This window comes from Telmatherina bonti (genome assembly GCF_933228915.1).
Source record: "Telmatherina bonti genome assembly, chromosome: 7".
Classification (NCBI taxonomy): Eukaryota; Metazoa; Chordata; class Actinopteri; order Atheriniformes; family Telmatherinidae; genus Telmatherina; species Telmatherina bonti.
The window spans coordinates 21,255,451-21,279,906 of NC_136625.1; the positions used below are offsets into that span (position 1 = coordinate 21,255,451).

General features: G+C 37.9%; 2 protein-coding genes across 3 annotated transcripts; one reads left to right on the plus strand and one right to left on the minus strand.

Annotated features, from left to right (window-relative positions):
• Positions 1 to 2,905: 2,905 nt before the first annotated feature.
• Positions 2,906 to 10,901, minus strand: LOC306757911 (desmoglein-2-like protein). The gene is made up of 14 exons (XM_079243098.1): positions 10,766 to 10,901; positions 10,040 to 10,162; positions 9,399 to 9,554; positions 9,127 to 9,268; positions 8,864 to 9,027; positions 8,551 to 8,685; positions 8,284 to 8,469; positions 7,902 to 8,176; positions 6,836 to 6,978; positions 6,526 to 6,747; positions 5,910 to 6,140; positions 5,522 to 5,643; positions 5,087 to 5,425; positions 2,906 to 4,892 (listed from the first exon to the last, which is right to left on the minus strand). The coding sequence occupies exons 1-14, from the start codon at positions 10,817 to 10,819 to the stop codon at positions 3,903 to 3,905; spliced, it is 3,282 nt and encodes a 1,093-aa protein (XP_079099224.1). The 5' UTR covers positions 10,820 to 10,901; the 3' UTR covers positions 2,906 to 3,902.
• Positions 10,902 to 14,543: 3,642 nt separating this feature from the next.
• Positions 14,544 to 23,326, plus strand: dsc2l (desmocollin 2 like). 2 transcript variants are annotated; one of them, XM_079243668.1, is made up of 16 exons: positions 14,544 to 14,669; positions 14,815 to 14,905; positions 15,045 to 15,253; positions 15,395 to 15,499; positions 15,910 to 16,065; positions 16,977 to 17,121; positions 17,210 to 17,364; positions 17,497 to 17,631; positions 17,734 to 17,919; positions 18,057 to 18,304; positions 18,494 to 18,636; positions 19,144 to 19,365; positions 20,778 to 20,999; positions 21,277 to 21,392; positions 21,628 to 21,945; positions 22,361 to 23,326. In XM_079243668.1, exons 1-16 carry the CDS (start codon positions 14,631 to 14,633, stop codon positions 22,556 to 22,558), a joined length of 2,688 nt encoding a protein of 895 aa, XP_079099794.1. In that variant the 5' UTR covers positions 14,544 to 14,630; the 3' UTR covers positions 22,559 to 23,326. The 2 variants fall into 2 exon arrangements, with proteins under 2 accessions (XP_079099794.1, XP_079099795.1); XM_079243669.1 differs by having other exon boundaries at positions 21,628 to 21,769; positions 22,361 to 22,535.
• Positions 23,327 to 24,456: the final 1,130 nt, after the last annotated feature.

The window sequence follows — 24,456 nt, forward strand, 5'->3', positions numbered from 1 at the left end:
CATTTACACCCTCAAAAAATAATTCATTGAAAGTAACTGAGAACTGTTTTTTGTTTTTCTTTATGTAGAAAAATATAACAGGTTCTAAGAAAAATGATACATTTTTACAATACCTAAATAACATTGTAAGCCATTTTAGCAGAACTTGATATGTCATGTATGGTACAGGTTCTTGTGCAAGTTCTGTACATTACTATCATTAAACTATAATATACCCAAAAAGAGATTAAAATATTAATGATTTGGCTCAATAGCTTCACTTCTGGTCAAATTATTTACCTTTTAGTCCCTTTCCTTGCATAAAAGCATATAACATAATAATAGCATGAGAAATGATTGACTTGATGGATTCTTGTGGTATGAGTTTAGAGAGGTATGTTTTTTGAATGAACACAGCCACCATGACATCTTGATCTATTGCATAATTTAGGCATCAGCCCGACATGCACCAGAGATGCTCTGTGGAGCAATAAGTCTTCCTGAAAAATGTAACGTGAGAGCGTCAAAATGCAAACTGATCACTGATAAGTTAAGAATGTGATGCATGAGATAACAATCAGATGACTGGGCCTTCTGTCAAGAAACATGTCGCAATCCTATTCAGAGAGACAGATAAAGTGAAAGCTGTCTGAGAAAGTTCTGTCTCAGACTTCTTCAGATTATGACCCACCCCAGACACACCCAAGAAGGCAAGAATGCTTCTTCTGACAGCTAATGCAAAACATGTGCTTCAGGGATGAGTTATGTGTTTTGCAAAGGTGGTAAAAACACACACACACACAAGGAACAGAAAAAAGTGGATGAACTCCTGTTTGTGTTTTGCCCAGAGGAAGAATATTTTGTGAACAGCATGAACCTTCACTTAGTGGCGTTTCGACAAACAAATGTAAAGGGAGCTGTAAAAATGCTGGAACTTTAATAGCAACCTTCAATGTGGATTTCTGTGGCTTTGTGATTGCCACAACTTTTACATGAGATGAAGAAGGCCAGACAAAGCTAAGTTCCTCTGAGAGAGGGCTACAGTTTAATCTACAGGAGCAAATGAGACACTTTTGTCCTACAACTCCTGCCATCCTGTCATGATTTGGACTTATTGTGTCTTAGTTTATGTTTCCCGTCTTATTTAGTAGTTTTTCCTGTTTAGTTCCCCTGTGTCTTGTTTTCTGGTTAGCCTTGTTCTATGTTCGTTAGTTTCACCTGTTAGTTGTTCTGTGTCACCCGTGTCTTGTTTTGGGCAGTTTTTATAGCCCTCACTTGTTGCTTTACTTTGCTATTTCATTGTGTTTGATCCCTGAGTTCCATCTGAGCCACATTAAACAGTCTTGATCCTGCATCCCTGCCTCTCGTCTCTGCATTTGGGTTCTTATCTCCAACAAGCTTTGACAGAATGAACCAGCCATCTTGGGCCCAGCAGGACAAACAAAGGGGACCATCCAAGCGGCGTAGAGCGCTCTCTCTCTCACCAGTTCTGGTTAAAGTTTTTTCTTTTTTTTTTTTTTTTTTTTAACAACACAACATACAAACTATGTCTGCTTTTAAAAGATGAATTCCAAGATGAAAACATAAAAGCATTAACCTGCCAAATCTCAATTTCAGCCACTGACCTGCATTATCAGTGTCTGAAACCTGATTTTCCTCTTTCTACTCTTCCTGTGTGAAAGCTGACTGAACCGTTTTTGGGTGAGCTCCCTTACAGAGAAACCTATTGTTGGACACAGTACAGCTACTGTTTGCTTTACAGGCCTTACAATGAAATGTGAACCTCCCTCTTTAGGATGTTTAAGATGTTTCTAACCTCAGCCTCCCTGAACCTATACACTATTTGCAATAAAATGCAGCTAATATCCAGGAACTATAATCCAGTCAAACTTATAAAGTGTTTTCATGCACATAGCAACACAAAGTGCTTTACAATTTTAAAAGTAATTTATACATTTATTCATTCTTTTTATCTACAGCTTAGTGCAATTTATGGCCACGGGGGCTGGAGCGTATCCTAGGAATAAACAGGCGAGAAGCAGGGTATGCCATGGACTGGTCGCCAGTCCGTCACAGCAGTTCAATAAGAACATTCAGAGAAACTTTCACACCAAGAACATGAGAGCAACTTCAAAGCACACAACTTACTCTCCTCACCCACTCCTACCCCCATTCTGCACAAACATTTTTACTTTGTTTATATGAATGGGTCTCTGGATATTGATGAACAGGAAAAAAAATGGCTGTAAATATACCAGATTAAGCTAAATGCTAATTTCCATCAGTAGTCCCAATGACAGAAAACACATAACATTGCCGATAACACAAGGAAATAATAAAATATAACCGCACGCAGACTAAGCAGGCAAAGCCACCTGCATGAAGGATCCTCTTAGGAAATCAGTAGAGTTAGAAAATAAAACTAAGATCAAAAAGATTTAAAAACAATTAGAAGAGAATTAAAGGAAGGGAATAAATATACAGATACAGAACTTCATGATAAAATTAATTAAAATAAAAAAAAGCTTTTTTTATTCCATTTTCCAATATGCAGTTTTAATTAGCCTGGAGCTGATTTTTTCCTTGTTGAAATGTATATTTCAGGTTTTGTCTCTTATTAATAGCTTCCTATATCCAGTTTGGTGTTATATCTGTGGAGCTGCTGCAAACTGAACATGAGAATGCATAGGGAGGGAATATACAAATGATGAAAGCTTCTAAAAGTCTCGGCTGAAACAAATATTTGCATGGTGCTACAAGTGCGTTTAACTGTCCATACAAAGCATACATTAGAATTATTCAGTTTTTATACCTGCATATCAATGTAAGAAAAACAGGTGGATAAATTTTAGATAAAAAAGACATTTTATTTTAAAAGATATCCAAGACAAACTTTTCATCCCCCATACCTTCAATATTTCGGCAAGATTTCAAAATCTTCTTATTAAAAGATTTTACACACATTGCTTAATTTAACATAACATTCATGATTGACAGAAAACAAATTAGTAACTATGTATTTGTTTGATTTTATTATGACACCAGGTGCAAAACTTCAAAAACATAAAATATATTCTCAGACTGCTTTACTAGTGCATGGCAACATTTCTACAGCATAAGAACCAAAATACATCTTGATAACAGCAGTATCAGTGTCACACCAACAAAAGTCTTTCAGTGCTTTGCAAGCTCTCCTTTTGTTATTCTGACAATCCACACACACACACACACACCCCACACACACACATGCTGTACTTACGGCACAAAATACTATAAACTTGTAAGAAATATGAAATTATGCTATAATACAAAATGTCTATTGCTTTGGCACTTAACACGTGCTTTATGATACACTTCAGGAATGCACACCTTCTGTTTTTTATGCATAGCTAAGAACAGTTTATTGTCTTTAATAAGCTGCATTCAGGGAACATTGTTCTCATAGCTCATTCAGTTTTTCAGTTGATTGCTAAATGGTAACTTTACAACTTTTATAAGGAGGGATAGCAGGCTGGGAGCTGGGATAGGCATGGAAGGCACACATCTTGTTATCCCACAAAAGATATCTTTTGTGGGATAGGAGGTAAATAAACAGAAAGTTAGCATTGTTTTTTCTTTGCTGTTACGGAAATAAAACTGCAGAGCTTTGAAAGCCGTTGCATGGTACCTAACTGGTCCATAAGCGGAGACATGGAAGAAACAGATAGCCATTTATACAAAAAACTCCCTTTGCTAAGCTATCATAACAGAAGTCATGTAATGCCTCTTAAGATCTTGTTTTCCCCTCAGATTTCACACAGCGTTGTGCCTATCAGTTAGAGAATCTGAAACGTCCAACTGAAGCTTCAGGCCAAGCAGTTGAAACTCTTCCCAGTTTACTACTTTAAAAAAAAGTTGCAGGAAAGCTAAACAAAAGGGTTAATTTAGGCTCTCGTGTTAGACTCAAAAGTTCTCTCTGTCACAGACACTTTTTTCCGTTGCATAACCACCCTCTGGCTGCCTTTCAAATTGGGCGCAGTTATCAGTGTTGACTCCTCATTGGACCCCGTAGAACCGTGTGAACTGTGTGAAAAAGATTGCGCCTGCACACCTTGACCTCTTATGTCCAAGTCAGACTCTGTGGATCTCTGTCCTGTCTGGACAAAGCCTTGCTCTCCCCCTGAGGATTCATTCTCTACCACTAAGACTTGCGTGGACCTGGAGCCAGATCCTAGTGACAGGCCCTGTGCTGTCTGCCCTGTTGCTCCGCTAATTCCAACCCGCCCCTCAACAAGTACCATGCCCTGAGAGCTCTGCAGGCCACCAACCTGCACCAGCCCTTGACTCAGCCCCACTTGACTCAGCTGACCCACAGCCTGCTGAGTTCCTCCTGTCACAAGCACCATCTGGGGCTTTGAATCCACTACATACATGGGTGTAGCAGCATAGTACATGGCGGGCTGCTGTATGAGCAGCGTCTGATTAGGAATGATTACTTTGTCCTGAACACGCACATTGGAAGCAGCTGCTGAACCTTGGGATCTCTCAGTGATTTGCTCCTCTTGGATAAAAGTAGAGGACCCAGATGCCACATTGGAGGTGTGGAGGGTGTTTACCCGATCCCTGTCCCTGATTGTTTCTGAGTGTGTATGGACATGCGTGTGGGTCGAAGTGGATGGTATGGCAGGAGACACTGGTCTCATCGAGGGTACAGAAACTCCTGCAACCACTGACTCACTCTCCAGGGTGGACCCATGGCAAATCTTAGCCAAGGTTTTGAATTTTGGCCCCAGATCATTAAGAAATGAAAGGTCATCCTCATTATCAAGGAGGCTGCAGCAACCTACAGAACCTGCCAGTGACTCTTGACCTTCATAGTCATAGACTAGGAGCTGGTCCTTCTCCTGAAACTGCTGCGAAGCATTGTTTGATTTCTGCAAATGAATAAAAACAGTACACATAAGACGTCAACATCAATGAAAAAACTGCAGCTTGTTACAAACTGTATACTGCAGCTTGTTACAAACTCTATATCTTGCTAAGTACTACAAAATATATGTACTATTCCATACCAGAATATGTAGATATCCTAAGACTAAAGATCTCCATTAAATTTGAAGATACTCACTGTTAAAAAGTACTCCCAGAGGAAATGATCAGGTAGAGCCATCCCACTGAAGGCCCCGCCGGTGTAACGGGAAAAACTCATGTCTTGTCCTACTATCATCCCTCTATCCATAAAGTTCATCTCTTCTTGCCCACTGAAATGTCCATATTGGTTGTACAGGTGCATATTCTCAGCCGTCACAGTGGTGGTGTTCATAGCGCCACCCAAGGCAACTCTTCCATCTAATTCTCCTCCTTCAACCAAACCTCCAAGGTATCCCTTTCCCCCGAAGCTGTTGATGTCCTTGGCATTCAGTGTGTTACTTTCAACCATCACTGGGACTTGTAGAAGCGGAACTTCCTGTGAGAGTTAACATGGACAATCCAGTCAAAGAGAGGACGTTTACAGTGAGCCAAATGTTTGAACCCTTTGTGAGATTATTTAGTCAGACAGTACCTTGTCTTCTCCCTGCCCCTCTGTATGATACGCAATCAGTTGTTGTTTTGTATCAAAAGGAATAGACTTGAAGTCTCCTGGCACATTTCCACACAGGCAGAAGAGAAGCAGAAGGGGCACCACTGAAAAGCAAACAAGTTACACTTTGAAAATTACATTTTTACACATGTGTATTGTTCAAATCAAATAAAGCTACATTCTAGATCAGCAAATTGCTTTTTTCAGTATTAAACAGTTTCCTCTTGATACTTATATGTCATCTTTACAACTTGTAACTAGTGCTTTCTTCATTTTTTATATCCAAGCCACAGCTTGTTGTGTTTAGAAACTTTACAAACATGTAAACATTAAAAAATTGTAAGGGGGCAAAATGAACCATTCTACTCACACAGCAGCAGCAGCAGTCCCAGCAGCAGAAGCAGGACACCAGCTGCTCCAAAAACTGCAGTAGTTTTATTCCGCTGTACACAGGTTTTAGTGTTTTGAAGGCATGTGCACACTGTTACGTCTACTACCTGGACATTGGCACATGACTTTCCTTGCTGGTCCTTGATCTCTAATGCCACTTTGTAGATGCCTGGCCATAAGCGGGCTTGGTCTCGCAGAATGATTGTGGTTTCTATAGAAAGACAAGATCTTAACTTCTAACAAATTCTTAAAAGGAAACTGTTTTTGACGTCTCGTAACTTGTAATTAAGCTTCTGTTTATTTGTTGTTCTGATACTGGTACCTTTCCCACAACACTGTTCTTGTAATAAAATAATAAATAAATACGAGCACCATTCAAACCGAGTGACAGTCAAATAAGTCTCAGCAAAACAACCGTAGCTGCACCGTATAACACATTTAATTCTGCAACTCCAGTGTTTTTGTGGTACTCTTTCAAAAAAAAAAAAAACACAGACAACTGCTTACAAGTCTCAACAAATGTATTTTTTTTGCAAATAAACATGAACTAAATACTGACTTGCTAAGTACAACCTCTCCTATCCAGAAGGTCTTACCATTGAAAGGCTCAACTGTCCACTTCTCTTTGCTGCTTCCTTGAATCACAGTAAAATCAAATGGGGCTGCATTGGGAAACTCATCTTTGTCAACAGCTGAGACATAAATTGCGTTATCCTCAAGGCACATGCTCTGAAATGTGGAGGTGACTTCAGGACAGTGATCATTGAAGTCTTCCACCTGAATGGCTATTGTTCCGGTTGCTGTTTTTGAGGGCGTCTCTGAAAACCACATCAAATCATGGATTAATATTCAGGAGACGATTGATCAGACTGCAGTAAAAACATTAAACTATTCTGCAGAACTCACCATTGGTGATGCAAATAATTTTGGCATAGTATGTTCCATTGATCAAGAACTTGGACTCTCGGTCAGGCAACGTATTTAACCTGATTTCTGCTGTCTTCTCATCAATAGTCAACCAGTTACCTTCATCATGGATCTTTGCATACCTGACCGTATAGCAGAAACATGTACATAAAGATAAAAGTAAAAGATTGTGAACAGAACAATGTTGCTGCATATCACATTTTAGAGCTTTTCAGTGGCAGTTCAACAAATTTTATATCGATTCACATTTTAAAAATAAAACTGGAAAAGATAATGAATACTGGACATTAGAGACATGCAGGATTATTGTATTAAGATACAGCCAGCTCAGATTTTACCTTAACTGTAAAGCTCATAGGGCTTTAAAATGTTAGGTACTTATCATCTCACTTGTGAGAATAGAAAGATTCACACTTTAAAATGTTCTGGTAAGTTTTTTTTTTTTTTTAGACTTTATTTTAAAAGGACCAGGATTAAGAAACACTGGTTTAAGATAGAGTTGTAGAGACACACTGTTTGCTACTGCAGTTGATTTCAGTTGTTAAAAAATCTTTAAAAAGAAGAACATTACCCAGCTGATATTTATTCACCTGGGTTATAACAAAGTTTTTTACTTTGTAGTTGAGCAGTTTCAAGGCCAAAGACAGTTAAATCTGACTGTGCTATAAAATCAGTTAAAATGCTAGACTGAAAAATCTTAAAGTTACTAATCTGATAACAAATGAATTCAAATAAAAAAGAAAAAAGATTAGACTCCTTTTAAAAATGTCTGACAAAATAGTCACTAAAATCTTGGATTCTTTACAAAATGTGTTAGAAAATGAACTCTTTAAAATATGTAAGAAAGGAAATATGTTATTCTATTCAGTTTATATTATGTTTCAATGTGTTTTGCTTGAATGTGCAAAATGGTCGATTAGCAAGTCAAACATGCTAAAACTTTACATTAAAAGTTAAAGACTAGTCTTAAAATTGACCACAACATGGAAAATCAGTTTGATTAAACAGCAGCTTTGTTTTGAAGTCCTCTTTTTAGTGACAGTACCTTACGTTGGTGGCAGTCTTTAGTGTATCACTGTCAATCGCGGCATAAGTCGCAATGACTTTGTTGATGAAGATGGACGTGTGGTCCTCAGAGACAGTCACCACTTTTACACTTGGCTGGAAACGGGGGCCTTCCTTCTGATTAAGGACGTTAATTTTGATGGGGTAGGACTTTGCTGTGGTCCCTATCACAGTCCCACTGCCAAAGTTGTACTCTGCCTTGTTGGAAACTTTCACCGCTAAATTTAGTGTCTTTACTTCCTCATAGTCCAGGGCCTGGAGATAATGCACAGTGTCAGCATGTTGATATTTTAAATAGTCTTTTATCTAAATCACTGTTTTCATTTTATTGTTGGAAATAAAAACAGTCACATGGTCTTTACCTTTGTAATCATGATGATTCCCTCATTGGTTTTAGAATCAGTTGTGATGCTGAAATGACCCCCCTCATTACCAGAAACAAAGGTGTACACAGCCTCCCAGTTTTCAGTGTGAATTAGATCCATGTCGATGGCTTTTATCCTCAAAACTTCCACGTTGACTGTATTCTCCTCCACGCTTCCCTCGTACTATAGCAAAAATTGCATATAAACACAGAATACAAGCACTTAGAGAAGGACAGAAGGTTGCAGTGGTAGTCTCACACCTACCGATTCTTTTTCCAGTGTTGGAATATTGTCATTAATGTCCAGAATTTTAATCTCAATTTCTCCAGTTCCAGTGTTTCCTCCGGGTTGTCCATTCAAGTCAGAGGCAATAATTTTCAACTTATATACGTCTTGTTTCTAAAAAAAAGAAAAGAAAGAAATTTAGAATGCACAGATTAATTGATCCCAGAATTTTTTTTTTTTTTTTACCAAGTTGAGTGCTGTCTCAAATATTAAATCTAAAAAACATTTTCAGAAGAATGCAAAATGCATCTTCGTCATGTGCTTTTTTAATTAATGGGCAGTTGCAACTTACCTCCCTATCTAGAGTGTTCTTTTGAACCATGATTTCTCCAGTTTTAGAGTTGATATAAAACATTCCACCGATGTTACTCTGGCTTTCAATTCTGTAGGAGATGGCGGAGCTGAGAGTGTTTTCTTCATCCTTATCGGTGGCTGTCACTTTCATGACAACAGTACCTAAAAAATGACCAAATAATTCAGTTGTTTAACTGCATGAAACCATTTTTGAAGTTTTCTATGCCACATTTCCAAATAGCAGTGCAGATATGAAGATACCTGTTTTACTGGCTTCACTGACAGAACCAACTTGTGCTGCTGTAATGACTGGTGGGCAGTCATTTTCATCCTCAACTTTAATTATAAGATCTATATCATTTTCAGCACGGGACCCATTGATGAATTTTGCGATCCCTTTTAACTAAAAGAAGAATTACACAAACAGCTTACAGTTCACTAATTGTTTATATATTATATATTTATTGCACAACTTTATAACCTTATTTCAACAGCACAACTCATTTATAACCAAGGTTTTGAAGCGCCCTTACCCGATACATGGAGATGGTCTCTCGGTCCAGAATAGCAAAGACTTTTACAAAACCAGTATTGGAGTCAACACCAAATATATTCCTAGGAGGCTCATCAACACCAGGCCCCGTTAAAGAATATATTATCTTTGTAAAATTCTCCTTATCGGAGCGAATCTGAAACCCAAAAATTGTAGAATGAAACTTCTGGAAATCTGTTCATCTCAAAATGGACGTGTAAATCTAGCTTTGGTACAGCATTTCTGTTGAAGAATGTAAATGTCATGGTAGTTTGTCATCCAGACAACTTTGCTCTTAAATATCTACTATTTATAAAACCAACTAGACAAGATGCATACTGTAGGTGTGTTAGTGGAAATCTCTAAAAAAGAAAAAAAGAAAGAAAAAGAAATTCATTATCAACTGTCTGAGATGACTCAGTATGAAGACAGAGGTCTGCTAGTTTGGGTGTGTGAGGAAATGCTCTATTCCTCACTTGAAGACACAGTTAGGTTAGTTAAATTAATAATGATGTGTTTAATTTAAACACTGAAAAGTTTCTACCTAGAACACAATATGTGTGGATACACATTGTTTAAAAAAAACTTAAAATAATGCCAGTTTTATCAGAGTTTCTCAGGGAAATTAAACAAGGTACACACTTTAGCAATAAAGTCATAGGTGGTGTAATCTTGGTTCTCCTTGAGCGGTCTAGGAGCTAGAAACCACTCTCTTTTACGTCTCTGTAACTTCCCTCCATTTCCTTCTCCCCTTGCAGGAACAAGCTGCAGGTAAATAAGAAAAAATGAGAAAGTTAATTACCATGCATTTGTAATAATTATAAAATAATGAAGCACATTGTTGCTCTGTTTCCAAAGATAATTTCACTGTTTACATGTGGCCCTCAGGGGGAATCTAGTTTTAGAAAGATGTGGTTCGTTCAAAGCGAACACCTGATTTTGCTGAAGTGAGTCAAAACGGTCTTGTGTCTTATTAATAAAAATGTCATTTTAATATCCCACAAACCAAACATAAGTACAAAAAAAAGAAAGAAAGAAAACCTAGACTAACTTAAAAAGTACTAATATATGTGATACGTGACACCAGAATTACGTTCAGGTGGCCAACATTCAATATTCATGAAAGTTGCAGCTTTGCTGAAGAGGAAGAACTGCGCAACGACGCAGTAAAGTAGCCTAAAAAAACACACAGCTCCGGAGATATCTTGTCTTTATATATTTAGCCGAATACTTGTTGGTTTAACTGTGGCAAACCAAACTACTGCTTCTCCGCTTGAGAGGAGCCACACCTGTTTGAAAAAAAAAAACCCGATGTCCAACACAGGATACAAGGGGTAAAAAGAAAAATATTACGCATCGTTTACTTACAATAACAAGGACTGCCATCAGAAGGAAAAGGCGACATGTCAGCAGAGAAGCCATCAGCTGGAGAAATGAAAACTTCTTAATCCTGGTGTTGAAGTGGAAACGCGTCAGTTTGAGTTCTTCTGTAAGCTATTGTTGCTTGTGTACGGACTTCGACCCCATGGAAGGGCAGGGAGAACTTTTACAGCTGGGCGGGTCTTGTCTCCGTTTCACTGGTCATAAGCGCTGATAACGGGTGGAGAAAAGACACTGCTTTTTTTTTTTTTTTTTAACATTCTGCTTTCCTGCAACAGTAGGGTGCGACCTTTTGTTTGGGAGTGGAAATGAAATACTTGTAACCTAAAAAACAGAGGGAAGCAACTGGGAATGGACACACTTGAGTCAAGACGTGGTTTAAAAGTCTGGAGTGAAAATATGTGTGTAAAACAGAGGCGTCGCTACACATAATCTATTTGGGGCTCATATACCTCATTCAACCAAGGTGTAAACCCCCCCAAACACGCACGCACACACACACACACACACACACACACACACACACACACACACACACCCATTCCCCATTTCTGTCTCTACACACATATATTATTTCTAAATGTAATCTTTTACTAAATTCAGCCGGTTTTCTTTCGGCTAGTTTATGATTTAAACCAAATATGATACTTGCATAGTGCTAAATAATATGTTTATGCAATAAATTTGGACATAGATATAATTTATAAGCTGATGCTACGGTTTGTTCAGAAAGATTATCCTGAAGTTCTACATACAAGTAGAAGAGTCTACATACAAGACAACCTCAAAGCAGCCAGGACACAATATGGCCTGGCTCTACTCAAAGTAGCATGTGACACAAACTTCACATGTTCTACTACTGGTGAAAATAAATATATAAAATAATCTTCATAAAGATATTATTTTCAACATTAAATAGTCAAAAGATAAACAAATGGTGGAAATTAATTAGTGAATAATGCAAAGGTAATTAATAGAAAAAGAAAGAAAGAAAGAAATTCATCAGTCTAGATTTCTCTGAACCATCCAAACATGTAACAAACATATACATTGTTGGTATGGCTATCACTAATAAAGTTTTCTCTTTAGGATCTTCTGTTAAAATTAATAACTTTACATTTAGGATTATGAAAAATTTAATTGCTCTTTTCTACAGTAATTTTAGTTACCAAATTGCTTGAATGGTTTCAGTGTGACACAACTGAGTGGTGTTAAAGGGTAGTTCCCAAACAAAAGGGTTGTTGTGAAGCAAAAGATGTGAAATAATAATTTATGGGAACAAAACAATAATAATAACCTCACTGTCATCTTCACCATACAGTATATGCTTAAGTTTATCTTTTATGTGATCTTAGCTTTTTGGAGATGGAAAAAAATGCAGTCATTTGGAATACTGGTTTCTCACTTGTATGTGGAACTCCACCAGTGACTGTGAAATTCCCAAGCTAAGCTCCACAGTTTTTACTGTGTGCATGTGTGAGCATGTTAGCATGGCGTATTTCTTTTACTGAGTAATTAAGGAAAAGAAGTGCATATTGGCACAAGTACGTAAGCTTGGTAATGCACAATAAAAAAAACATGCTGTATGGGTAAAGGGATATAAGAAAGGAAAACGGTACTTGTTTCATCTTGCCTCACGAGGAGAGTGAAGTTTTTTTTCTTTTTCAGTTTTACTGGGTTTTTTTTTGGTTGTTACCACAGTGAAAGTGATTTATTTGCCAGTCAGCACACAAGCCAAAAGTGCAGAGCTAAATGAGCGGTTTCAGTAGCGTCATATGATGCCTGACAAATACAGGATAAAAGAAAAGAAAATAAAGTTATAGACAAGCTGTTTAAATATGAAGTATATGTACTTCTGACAGACATCTTTTTTTAAAATTGTAAACAAACTGTTACCAGGCTTATCACTGAATATTTATTTTAAAATGCAGTAAAACTTGTCTCTTAAATGGTGGGTGGGGACTCATATCTCTTTCCAGTTTAAGAGACCAAACCACTTTGGCAAATGCAGACTCTGTAAAGACACCAGTGTCCTAAGGCACATCAAATTGTGGCGACATTGCCTCGGAAACCAATCTCCTTTTCTTGGATTTGACTGAGCAATAAATTTGAATGCTGAGATAGAGGTGCAGTATCAGTAAAGTCACACACTGAATTAGTTCCAGTGAACAGAGGCATATCAGGACGTATGAAACAGCTGGGTGTAACAACTGTTTGATCATATTTGATGTGTCAGTTTTTCTATTCAAAACAGACTAATAAAGACAAATGCAAATATCAGTTTACACCTAATGACTCAAAGTATTTCTACTAATCCGACGATGAGTAAATCTCTGTCTTCTTAACTGTCATTTTTCATACATAAGTTGCATCAAATGACGCATCTGCCCTCCAGGCTTCGACCAAATCATTGTAGCAAAGTTGTCTGCATGTTGTCATGCCGATGTCTGCGAAAAACTGCATTTCACAACATGTTGTTGACACACCCAGCGTAACACCTGAATTGACAAAGCAAAGAACAGGTGTACTCAAATGAAAAAGGCACACTGTGTAACGTCCAGTTGCTCAAGATGTACAGTTTGAAATCGTAATTTCAACGTTAATATATTTAGATTGGATCTCTTAAGTCCAGAGAAGATTTGCCTCTTGCTAATTTTACACTGCAAGACTCAGCAGGAAAGCAATGCAGGGATTATTATGAAATCTGAAATGTTATCAGTTGAGGGCTTATCTTATCAAAGTATGCTACAATGCGTGACCAGAGAGGGAGAGAAGGCTCAGATATAGTGTGACCATTTCATTAACCAGAAACACAACAGTCCTCTGAAGCCAACAACATTTTTTGTTTTTTTACTTTAGTGTAGGACAAACTCAGAAAGGAGAAGTTTGTTTTGCATTGCTGTCGGTGACTCCCATCTCTAAGCCCTGTCATTATGTCCACACCCATGACTCACAGCAAGCTGTCTTCCTGACATTTTTCTCACCTTTCCTGTGGCAGCCCCCCACCACGACCTGACTTCCTTAGGCCCTTTTAGAACAAAGCCTTCCATTTGCGGTGGATTCACTCTCAATATGTTCCAAATGACACATCCTCACTTTTATCAGCTGTTTATAGAGATAGTGAGTGCTCTGTTTGTGGGAGTACAGCCTCCCCCAGACCAAGCTTTCAGGCTCACATTCCTGTGGTGTTAAGTGAGAAACCCAGTTCAGTTCCTGCTGCCAGAATGCTTGTGTGGAGCTGCAGAAGGGAGGGGAGGAGCAAGCTAGGGGTCAACCTCTGTGCAGACCTGGGAGAAGTCTTGTAAAATGAAGCATACTAATCACTTTCTATAAGTTATTAGAAAGAGAAAACTCAGCATTTGAAGCATAAACAGAGAAAGCCTCTTAGCTACCTGCCAGACATATAGCCTATATACATATATTTACAGTAAATCAACATTATCTTACTATCATTTGGTTCTTTGCAGCATCCTGCTCCAGCTGGCAAAAACATAAAGCACTGTTTCCCCCTGGTGGGTTATGAAATAAATCGGATAAATATATTTAAAAACTTTTTTTATTTTCCTGTTTTTGGGAGTTATTTTGTGTACTATGCACGGGAGAAGAGAGACAGAGAGCAACACCCTGCCCCAAGGTGATCAACTTGCTGTTCATCGTCAGCTTTTTGTGGAGGGTGTGTTAAGGTGTGTCTGTATCGAGTCCCTGCCCGTTGCCGCAGAAACGGCGCAGTCCGCCAGCTCGTGACTGGAGGACAAGTAGAGGCGAGACGGGTGAAAAACACACCGCGAAGCTGAAATCCACACAACTTCATCCACAAAATCGAAACCAAGTCCGGGGAGTTTTATTAAAAAATATGGCGAAAGTTTTTATTATCACCATCTGCTCGCTTTTGGTAAGTGTATTTTTTGTCTTCGCAATTATACAATGCAATTATAGGTTTTGTTCGTAGGTGACTTTAGTCCCGTTAAAGAAAGAAGAGAAGAGAATAAATATCAACCCAAGTTTAGTGTTTCAAACTGAGGAGAACTCTTTTGTAGAGCTTGTCCCGAGTGGAGTCGTGTTATGTCCCCGACTCTCTCCACGTCCCCGTGCCACAGTTTATTCCGGTTGGATACCAAATTACAAAAGGTACACTTGCTTATTATTTTAAATGTCTCAATGTCCAAACGTTTTGTGTGTTTTACGTGATTTTTATGTGTGTTGTACCCGCTTTTTTGACTAGTTTTCTTTTACTTCACTTTTTTCTGTATTATGACTGTTTTCATAGTTGAAACAGCGGGCTGTGACGTTAAATCCTTGCGCTTAACCGTGGAAGACACCAGTTTTGCAGTCCATAGTAATGGAGCAATAGTTACACTGACTCCAGTATCAGTGGCAACAACAGGGCGGACATTTTCTGTGAAAGCTCAGGACAATAGTGGACCGGGAAGGGAGATGGAAGTACACCTTGTCCGACAAACAATACAGGAGACGGATGTAAGTGTGCTGCGCATTAGTTCCTCTCGAAGGTTAATGGGTCTTTATTTTTATTTTATTTTATTTTATTTTATTTTATTTTTATTTTATTTTTATTTTATTATCATTTTTTATTAAGAATGAATTGTTTTCATGCCACAGTACTCGGGCCAAGTCCTGCTGAAACGCTTCAAACGACGTTGGAGCCCTCCACCTCTCAGTTTACTGGAGAATGACAAGGGGCCTTTTCCAAGAAAACTGGAAGAGGTAATAGCATTGTTGAGATAAGAAGCTTTATGTGATTCCACATTTTGAACAAAACATGAATTAGCACAAATGCACAACATCTGTCATATCCTGAGGCTGGAGGATGAAGACTAGAAATGTATACAATGGCAGACTAAACAAGCACTTTCTGTGTTGCAATTTTACTTTTCCCGATTGTTATTCGCTCACAAAGATACACTTGTGGAACTTCATGCAGATAATGAAAAATTGTTTATTACACATATGTATTTAAAGACAAATCAGGATTTGAATACACTCATGTTTTAAATCTCATTATGTATTTCCCTGCATTATGAGCTGTGATATGCCTGAGTATGCTGCTTTAACTATGATAAACGATTTATTGTTGTTGTTAACTTGACTATATGTATTTATTTGTTTATTTGCAGGTTGTATCAAATGCAGCCGCTAATCGCGAGGTGTACTACACCATCAGTGGAACTGGGGTGGATCGGCCTCCAGAGAAGTTGTTCAGCATTGACGAAAAGACTGGGATGCTGTCTGTGAACCGAGCAGTGGATCGTGAAGAGTATCCATTACTGATGGTAAGTGTGAAAAAACGGGCTGCAGCCAGCAATAATGCCCTTATAAATTAATGCTGGTCACAAAAATTTTGTTAATCAGGAAAAAAAAAACAAAAAAAAACTTGAAAATGGAAATGTCTTTTTCTTTAAAGCACAAAGAAACTAAAAACATAATCGGTTAGATAAAAGCAGCAACTCAGCTCCTAAAATTATATTTATCTTTAAGCTAAATATTATTGCTGGCTTGCTTTACTAAGCTCACTGTGCAGGAGATGTGTTTTCTTTTGTTAAGTCCCCCAGGGAGTAGCATCTCTTTTATGTTTTTATGTTCGGCCTGTGGTGGATGGTGGCCTGGGTTATTTAAGGTCAGCTGTCTTGTCACTCAGGTGTTGTTAATCACAAGGCGCTCAACCATTTTTCTCCTGTGCTCAGTGAAAAGGTTCTGTTTTTGTTTAATATACATGTTGCTTAATGAAAACAGAAATAAACAAACTTTGGAGGGAAAATAAATGTGTCTGATTTTAAACACACAAGGAAGAGTAGTGTCAGTAGTGTCAGCCAGTAGTGTCTTACTGAGACTTGTCTGAGAATACTTACCCAGGTCAGAATTAGATACAAGACTTTCAACATTAATATTTCCACTTTAAGTAAAAATTTGTTTTTCATCATTTTACCAAATTTTAATTCTTTTTAGTTTTGTTGTATTTGGCTTACTTGTTTATGACTCTGGGTCGAGTTGAAATCATTAATCTGACTATGGGAAGAAAAAAAATGTATACATATATATATATATATATATATATATATATATATATATATATATATATATATATATATATATATATATATATGATATATGGCGCTTTCTTTTGTGAATATTGTATATTTGCATGTATTTGTTAAATTAGTAACATTTAATTCTGTGTTCACAGTTACTGATCAGAGTTTATGATGCAAAAACAAGAGTGGAAGCAGACTTACCTTTGGACCTTGAAGTAATAATAGATGATGAAAATGACAATGCTCCTCAATTCGAAGGCCAGCTACAGTTTACTGTTGCTGAGAAAAGCAGCGTTGGTGAGGAACATAAAGAATGCACCCCCCTCCCCATTTCTGCTGAAACTGACTTTTATATGTGCTATAATTTATGATTGTTCCAAAACAGGTACGGTGGTGGGGAAAGTGAACGCCTCAGACAGAGACGCTAATAACACCGATCATATTAGGATCAAATACACATTCTTGGATGATTCAAAGTATTTTGCCATCCACCCAGTCACAGGTGTCATCACTACAGCTTTCAGCACTCTTGACAGAGAGGTGAGCCGTAACACCTTAAAGATTTGATGTGTTAATTGTACATGTGGCGCTCTGGCATATTTCCATGTCTTAGTTCAGCGTGACATCCGACTTTCTTTTTTCTAATGTTTTGTTGTCATGCTTCTGTTGAAGGCGAAAGATACATACATGGTGCCGGTAAAGATTCAAGATTTGAACGGTGCTCCACATGGCCTGTTCAGTACAGCAACAGCAACAATAACTCTCAGTGACATCAACGACAACCCACCGACGTTCACAAAAACATCCGTAAGTGTTTAAGAAAAACAGGCATAATGTTACTGATGAATTATTTTTTGGAGAGATTAATTGCGACGGAAATAGCACTTTTATTCATTACTATGTTTTCAGTATGAAGCCAGTATCCAAGAAAATGAAAGTGAAAAGCTTATTCTCAGAATTCCCGTGGAAGATAGGGATTTGATAAACACACCAAACTGGATTTCCAAATTCATCATCACTAAAGGAAATGAAAATGGAAACTTCAGGATCGACTCCGATCCTAAAACAAACGAGGGGCTTTTGTATGTTGTAAAGGTGAGCTCATTATTCAAGACATTAATGGGTACAAAACAATTAATTCATGAAAAGTCTTCATTTAAAATGACGGTATGATATAACAAAGTAAAAGCTGTATTTCACTCTGAAGTTCTTTTACACTTTTTCTTGTCTAGCCCTTGGATTATGAGATGAACAAAAATGTAAGGCTTGAGATTTCGGCCCAAAATGAAGCAAAGCTTGTTGGCACCACCGCCCAGTGGTTGTCTGTCCCTGTGGATGTCACCGTTACCGATGTTGATGAAGGCCCACAGTTCAGTGCTCCTACTATCCGCATCAATGTCAAGGAGAACACACCAAATGGAACACTAATAGGAACTTATACGGCGGTAGACCCTGAGACCAAAAGCGCTGACGGCATCATGTAAGCAATCTTTTTTTATTGTGACTTAAGTTGATCTAAAATGAATATTTATCTTCTATGGTGGTCTCTGTTGTAAGAGAAATGCAAGAGCCCCAGCTTAAGTTTATGTTACTTCTCTGAAACACTGGAGGGCAGGCTTTGACTAGTAAACTGAACATGCTGGTAAAACACTTTTTCCACTGTGTTTAGGTATTACAAGACTGACGACCCAGCTTTCTGGATCAATTTGGACAGAAATACGGGAGAGCTGAGAGTTGCAAACACAATTGATAGAGAGTCAGATTTTGTCCAGGATGGGATCTACAACATCACAGTGAAGGCTGTTGATAAATGTAAGTCGCTTCTGATTTTCTAAACCAGACAGTCTGAACATAGCAAGTTCCAGTTCATAACTGTGGGGAAACTTAACATCCCATCATAGTAATTAAGTAATAAGAACTGTCATCATAGTGCCGCTGGTTAATCCTTAACCTCATGGATGTTTGCCAAACTGAACAAATACAGAGCTTGAGGAATGCGTCTTGTCTGTCAGATCATCACAGAGAACAGTTTGTTTTTGCCTTGCCTTTAGATAATGCCACTATAACAGCCAAAGGTTAATAACAGTCCCAAACTGACCTTGTACCTACCTGAAAATCCGGCCTGCTCTAACTCGTTGACATGATACAATGTGACTGTTCATTTATGACTCATAATAATGGTGTCTAGTGCCAGTCTAGATTATGTTTTAGTACCTGGCAAATTGTAAATTTCAGAAGAACTGGCACAAACTTGAATGCAGAAAATAAAATTGTCCATGTCTATATCATGATAACCAGTTTCATATGGTTCAATTTCAGCATCCAAGACGGGAACAGGAACTGTGATCCTTGTGATTGAAGATGTTAATGACAATAAGCCAGTGATCCCCCCTAACTTGGTCTTGTGTGAGGACAAAGAGGAAAAGCTTGGCTCTGTGATTGTGGTTGCTGACGACAAAGACGGTACTCCTTTCTCTTCCCCATTCACCTTTAGTTTTCCACCTGAAGATGATGGAAAATGGTCTGTGAAACCATTCAATGGTAAGAATTTGTTTTTGTAATCATTTGTTGTGTAACAAAAATTCTTTTAAAACAAAAATTAACATTCCAGCGATTGTGTTTTTTTTAATGATCATGCTAACTGGGAAGATATGATCAGATACTTTTTTTTATATGGTCACGAATAAAACGGATTAAAACCCCATCAGGTTTTATTAATCACTACATGTTGACCAGAGAATAAGCTATTAATATCAAAACACAACTGAACCAACTGAACGTCGACAAGACTGTGTTCAGGGCATCCTTCTCCAAATCTTTGTTGTTTAATGTGCTTAGTAAATGTAAATATTGAAGAGCAAACCTGATAATTGAACAAGTAGATAGGGGTGTGAGAGGACGGTACTCACTATCCTCCACACAGGCCTCATATTTATTTCGTGCCCTTCAAACTTGCTCCCATGATCTCTCATTCTACACTGTTGGAGCCAGTCTACTAGTTTGGAGCTCAAAGCCTCAAATAAGATAATCTGACTTGGAAGTCAATGAATATCATGTCCCAGTAGCCCACTTCTCATTAACTTCTGCTTCCTTAGTGGCTGATGCAGACTTTGCTAATAATTGTTGCAAATGTTTATATTTCCCTACCATGTCCATTTTTATTTAGAAGATTGAGGCTTGTCCTAGCTGGGAGAAAGAGAGGGAGAAAAAATGGTTCCAACTTGATGCACTGAATTGAGACAGTATTGAAAGTGCAGCAATCACACCCATCTTTTGGATAACTTTTGTACCTGTTAAAAATGGTAAAATTGCTGATATTTATATCCGTAAAGTTAGCTTAACTTGGCACACTAGGCAAAATACAGTGGTAACGCTTTAGACTTCCTTTTAAAATGACATTTTATAGCCCTTTTCTTGATAAAAGGGTCTGTAAAATAGCAGCTAAGAAAACCGTTTGACTCCAGATCTTGCATGGTGTGTCATAAATGAGATCTGTCTTACAGCTTTGAGTTCCAGTTAAAACATAAACTGGATACAAATTGCCCTCAATAATTCTTTAAGCATTGCACATTGTTACATAACAGGAAGCATCCATTACTTACCCTAAGAGCCAATATTAGCACAAACACTTAACAGTCATCACAAAGAAAAATACTTGGCTGGCAGTTTTAATCCTCTTAAATATTTCACATTCCATTCATTTAAAGTTTGGCCACCGGCAGCTTGTTCATATCCAGTTTTTGACATTTCACTCCTGCAAAAGTGGCTCTATACCTGATGGAAGCTCCTGTAAACCACATGCCACACTCACATGTGGTTTACAGGAGTTGCATTTTTGCTGTAAATAGTGTGTTTTTTGATAGATTCTATGCTAAAGTATTCTAAAATACCCTGATCATTATTTTCAATTTGGAAATAAATTGTCTGTATTACATTTGTCCTTTCATCCATAGCAACAGCCGCAGTGTTGCAGCCGGTGAAGGAGCTTCCTAGAGGGATACACGAAGTCACCCTGATTGTCAGAGATCTGCAAGGCTTTGGTGAAGCACAGACGACAAAAGTAATGATCTGCCAATGTAAGGATGGAGTATGCATAGCCAAAGAAAAGTCAGTGACATTTGGGCCGCTGGGTGCATTGGCTCTGCTGTTGCCTCTACTCCTCCTCCTCTTGCTCTGTGAGTCCTTCATTGTTATTGCCTTGGCATTAGAGAAGTGTAGATTTCTACTGTGGAGAAAGTGAACTGTACAAAACGTAATGCATTACTGAGATAATAAAAGGTCGTAAGTTAAAGGTTTCCTTTAAATTTATTAATAGTTATGAGCTGAGAAATGGCATATGATAATATGGTGCAGCATGTTTAGCTGTCATACTCACTGCAAGTAGTGACTGCATATAGCAAAATATGCACTTGGTGCATATTTATTTTTAACATCCTCGCTCTGTTATTACAGTTTTACTTCTGGCATTTTTCTGCTTAACAAAGAGAGAGAAAGTGGAACTTGAAGATATGGGGTACAGTGGTGGACACTTGCTTCCATCAAACACCGAGGCCCCAGGGGATGAAGTGGTAAGGACATCCTTACAAAGCATTGTCCACAGTTGTAAAGGATAGGCAGGTAGCTATGCTATGGTACTTACTCTAAGGTATTTGGAGATTCTGCTTTGTCTACTCACTTGAAGGACTACACCATGACACCATAACACCATGACGATGGTTATGAAACTTTACTGTAACTTTAACTTGTTTATTTTTCGTTTGCTTCATATATATATATTTAACTGTTACTTATTTTACTCCGTAGGATTCTAATCTCATCACCATGGGCATGGAGCAGACATTAAAAGGTTCTGTTAAGGGTTCTGCATTGAATGCGGGATGGCTGGGAAACAAGAGCTCTAGCACAATCGGAGGCCACAGCATTCATGACAATGGAATTTATCAAGGTGCTATTTCCACTCAAAAAATGCAAGAATACTCTTCCGGCCAGTATGAACACCACTACGGTCAGCATGTTGGAAGTCAGATTCTTGGAAACGGCATGGGATTTGACTACAGACATCTCGCCCAGGATTCATCTTATCTTCACACCTGGCAGACAAATGGCATCTATCTAGACAGGGTAATGTTCAGATGTTTTTGATTTTTTTTATGTGACAGAAACACGGTTCAGGCTGGAAGATGGCACCAAATGTGGAAAAGAAACAGAATGAGAGATGTCCGAGTGCAAACCGCTTTCGTTCTCTGAGGTTTAATAACTTCTGTGTAATCACTTAGAACAGCGGGAACTCCCACATGTAATATAATCTTGTTCTTTAAGCAGTGATAGGATCCTCTGTAAACTTTAATATTTCTCAAGTTCATTGTGAGAAATATTATTTCTGTAACTTGTTGGTGAGTTTGTTCCATACGTAATATTTGACTGTCAGTCATATCATGACTTGCATTATGACACTGTGCAGTATCTCCCCACCCATCGCACAGTCTTAGTCACAAAAAAAATAACACTCCTCCTCCCTTACACTTTTGTCTTACAGAAACTGGATTATATGAGAACAGAGGGAGACGGACGATATGCTGACGACATAATCCACTCCTATGGCTATGAAGGGACGGGCTCAGTAGCTGGCTCTGTGGGATGCTGCAGTGATTATGGAGACAATGATAACCTTGACTTTCTAAACACACTTGGGCCAAAGTTCAAATGTCTTGCAGATGTTTGCAGAAAGACATGAGCAGAAAACACTTCTAAATAGTAGTGCCTGGATCTGAATGCTTGATATGCCCCTAAACATGAATGAATATAAAGAGCAAGCAGTTGGTGTTAGTGTGTGTGCATTTATATGTTGCTTTTTGTTCTTTTCTGTTGTTATTCTTTTTGGTTTAAGTCTTTTGCACTGAAAACAGATGCATACAGTTGTACAGAATTTGCAGTAAGCATGTGTTCACTTGTTTTTTGCTTTTGGAGCCTTGGATTTGTTCAAGAAGATATTTAAGAAGAGAAGGGGCTGCTAGGTTTTTGCGTTGATTTAAAAAAAAAAAAACAGCTTCTGGTATTTTGTTTTTCTGTTAATCATCTGTGTTCACATTAAGTGCAATTTTGTAATTTTGTGGCTCATTTTTATGAAATTTTATAGATTTTTTAACATAGTTTTGGGAGGAGAATCTCAAGTGACTAAAGACAGTAATATCCCTGCCTTTTGAATGTTTTTGCATAATATTTCATGTTGAATTCCAATTTTATGTGGTAATATTAGCTGACCTTCGGTGATTTTTCCACCTGGAAGCCAGTTCAGCCTTCTTATATCATGCAGTAATTATATTCCAGCTGCAAAGGTCTGGAATGTGTTTGCAGCCAACAGGGCGTAGTTTTGGCCTGATCTCGAGGCTATTGCAACATACTGACAGTAATCATGTGAAAGTCAACATGATGGTGTGTATAGTAGGGGTGTGGTGCGACACTGCCCCTAGCTGTCTGAATGTAAGACTGTCCTGATGTAAGAACAACCCATTTTCAATAAAATGTTGCCTTTTGAAGGGGTTCTATTGTCACATATGTATGCTTATGTCAGTGCAATAATGCATTTGTGGAAGCTTGGAAATTTTCTTTTTCTTTCTTTTTTTTTTTTTTTTTTTGCTCCTGTCTGCTTTTTAAATAACTTTCAGTTAAAATATTCATGAAACATCTAAATTTGTTGAAGTTTGCATGCAGTATGACTAGTTTTCTTATTGTTATCAATACAGTGGTAAATCGCTGTGATTCAGCTTGGTACAAACAAAGAACAGACTAGTTTAGTTTAAACAAGTGCTCTTTGTGCTCAGCCCATTTGCACCCTGGTGAATGATTTACGAGGAGTGGCACTTTTAGTAGAATATTGTTAGAACACAGCCAAGTCTCTCTGCAACAAGCTAATGTTTACCTTCAGTTTGCTGCAGATCAAGTGGACTTACTGCCCTCTATCTTTTGACACAGCAGTACACAAAGCAGGACATACTTTATACATTAACAGTAAAGAACATTTTAAGCACACTTTGCTTCTTTCAGGAAGAATTATGTCTTATCAGCTTTAATTGGATTTTTTATAATGAGTGAAGTCATGTGCTGAATTATTCAGACATGTAAATAATTAATACACAACAAACCCCCCTCAGAATCCTTGATGCTATGTTACAGGTAGATATGGATGACTAACTGATAGATCATACAAATGAGAATTTGTGGTCAAAAGTATTGATGATGCATGTCATGATGAAAATCATGCATCTCCAAATGAATCTGATGCTGAATTTAGAAACTAGATAGGACCATCTGTCAAGTGATTGTGGTAATGAGTTGTAAATTTGACAGGAGAGGGCAGAAAAGGGGGGAATTAATTCCTGGAATGAAACTGGCCTCCTGCTATGATCAAGTACAGCAATCTTGTGAAAAATGAAGCAATAGAACCTGCACAGAATGAAAGTTGTACTGTCACAACTGTCACGATTAGGTAAAGATGTGAATGAGATGTGAAAATCCGAGGTTTGTGTATAAATTCCTACAGGAGCCAATTAGGAAAATTTTGAGTTAGTAAGTCAAATGTAAAACAGCAATGCTGGAATCTGCAATTAAAAGCTACGACGGTTCAGTTTTTGA

What these genes read in the sequence shown, in the direction of transcription:
- dsc2l (XM_079243668.1), top strand. Translation starts at nt 14,631, where the DNA reads ATGGCGAAAGTTTTTATTATCACCATCTGCTCGCTTTTG. An exon ending in TTCCAAGAAAACTGGAAGAG is followed by an intron (nt 15,500 to 15,909) that starts GTAATAGCATTG and finishes GTTTATTTGCAG; the next exon opens with GTTGTATCAAATGCAGCCGC. An exon ending in AGGCCCCAGGGGATGAAGTG is followed by an intron (nt 21,393 to 21,627) that starts GTAAGGACATCC and finishes TTTACTCCGTAG; the next exon opens with GATTCTAATCTCATCACCAT.
- LOC306757911 (XM_079243098.1), bottom strand. Translation starts at nt 10,819, where the DNA reads ATGGCTTCTCTGCTGACATGTCGCCTTTTCCTTCTGATGGCAGTCCTT. An exon ending in CAGTGAAGCCAGTAAAACAG is followed by an intron (nt 9,028 to 9,126) that starts GTATCTTCATAT and finishes GTCATTTTTTAG; the next exon opens with GTACTGTTGTCATGAAAGTG. An exon ending in GAATCATCATGATTACAAAG is followed by an intron (nt 8,177 to 8,283) that starts GTAAAGACCATG and finishes CATTATCTCCAG; the next exon opens with GCCCTGGACTATGAGGAAGT.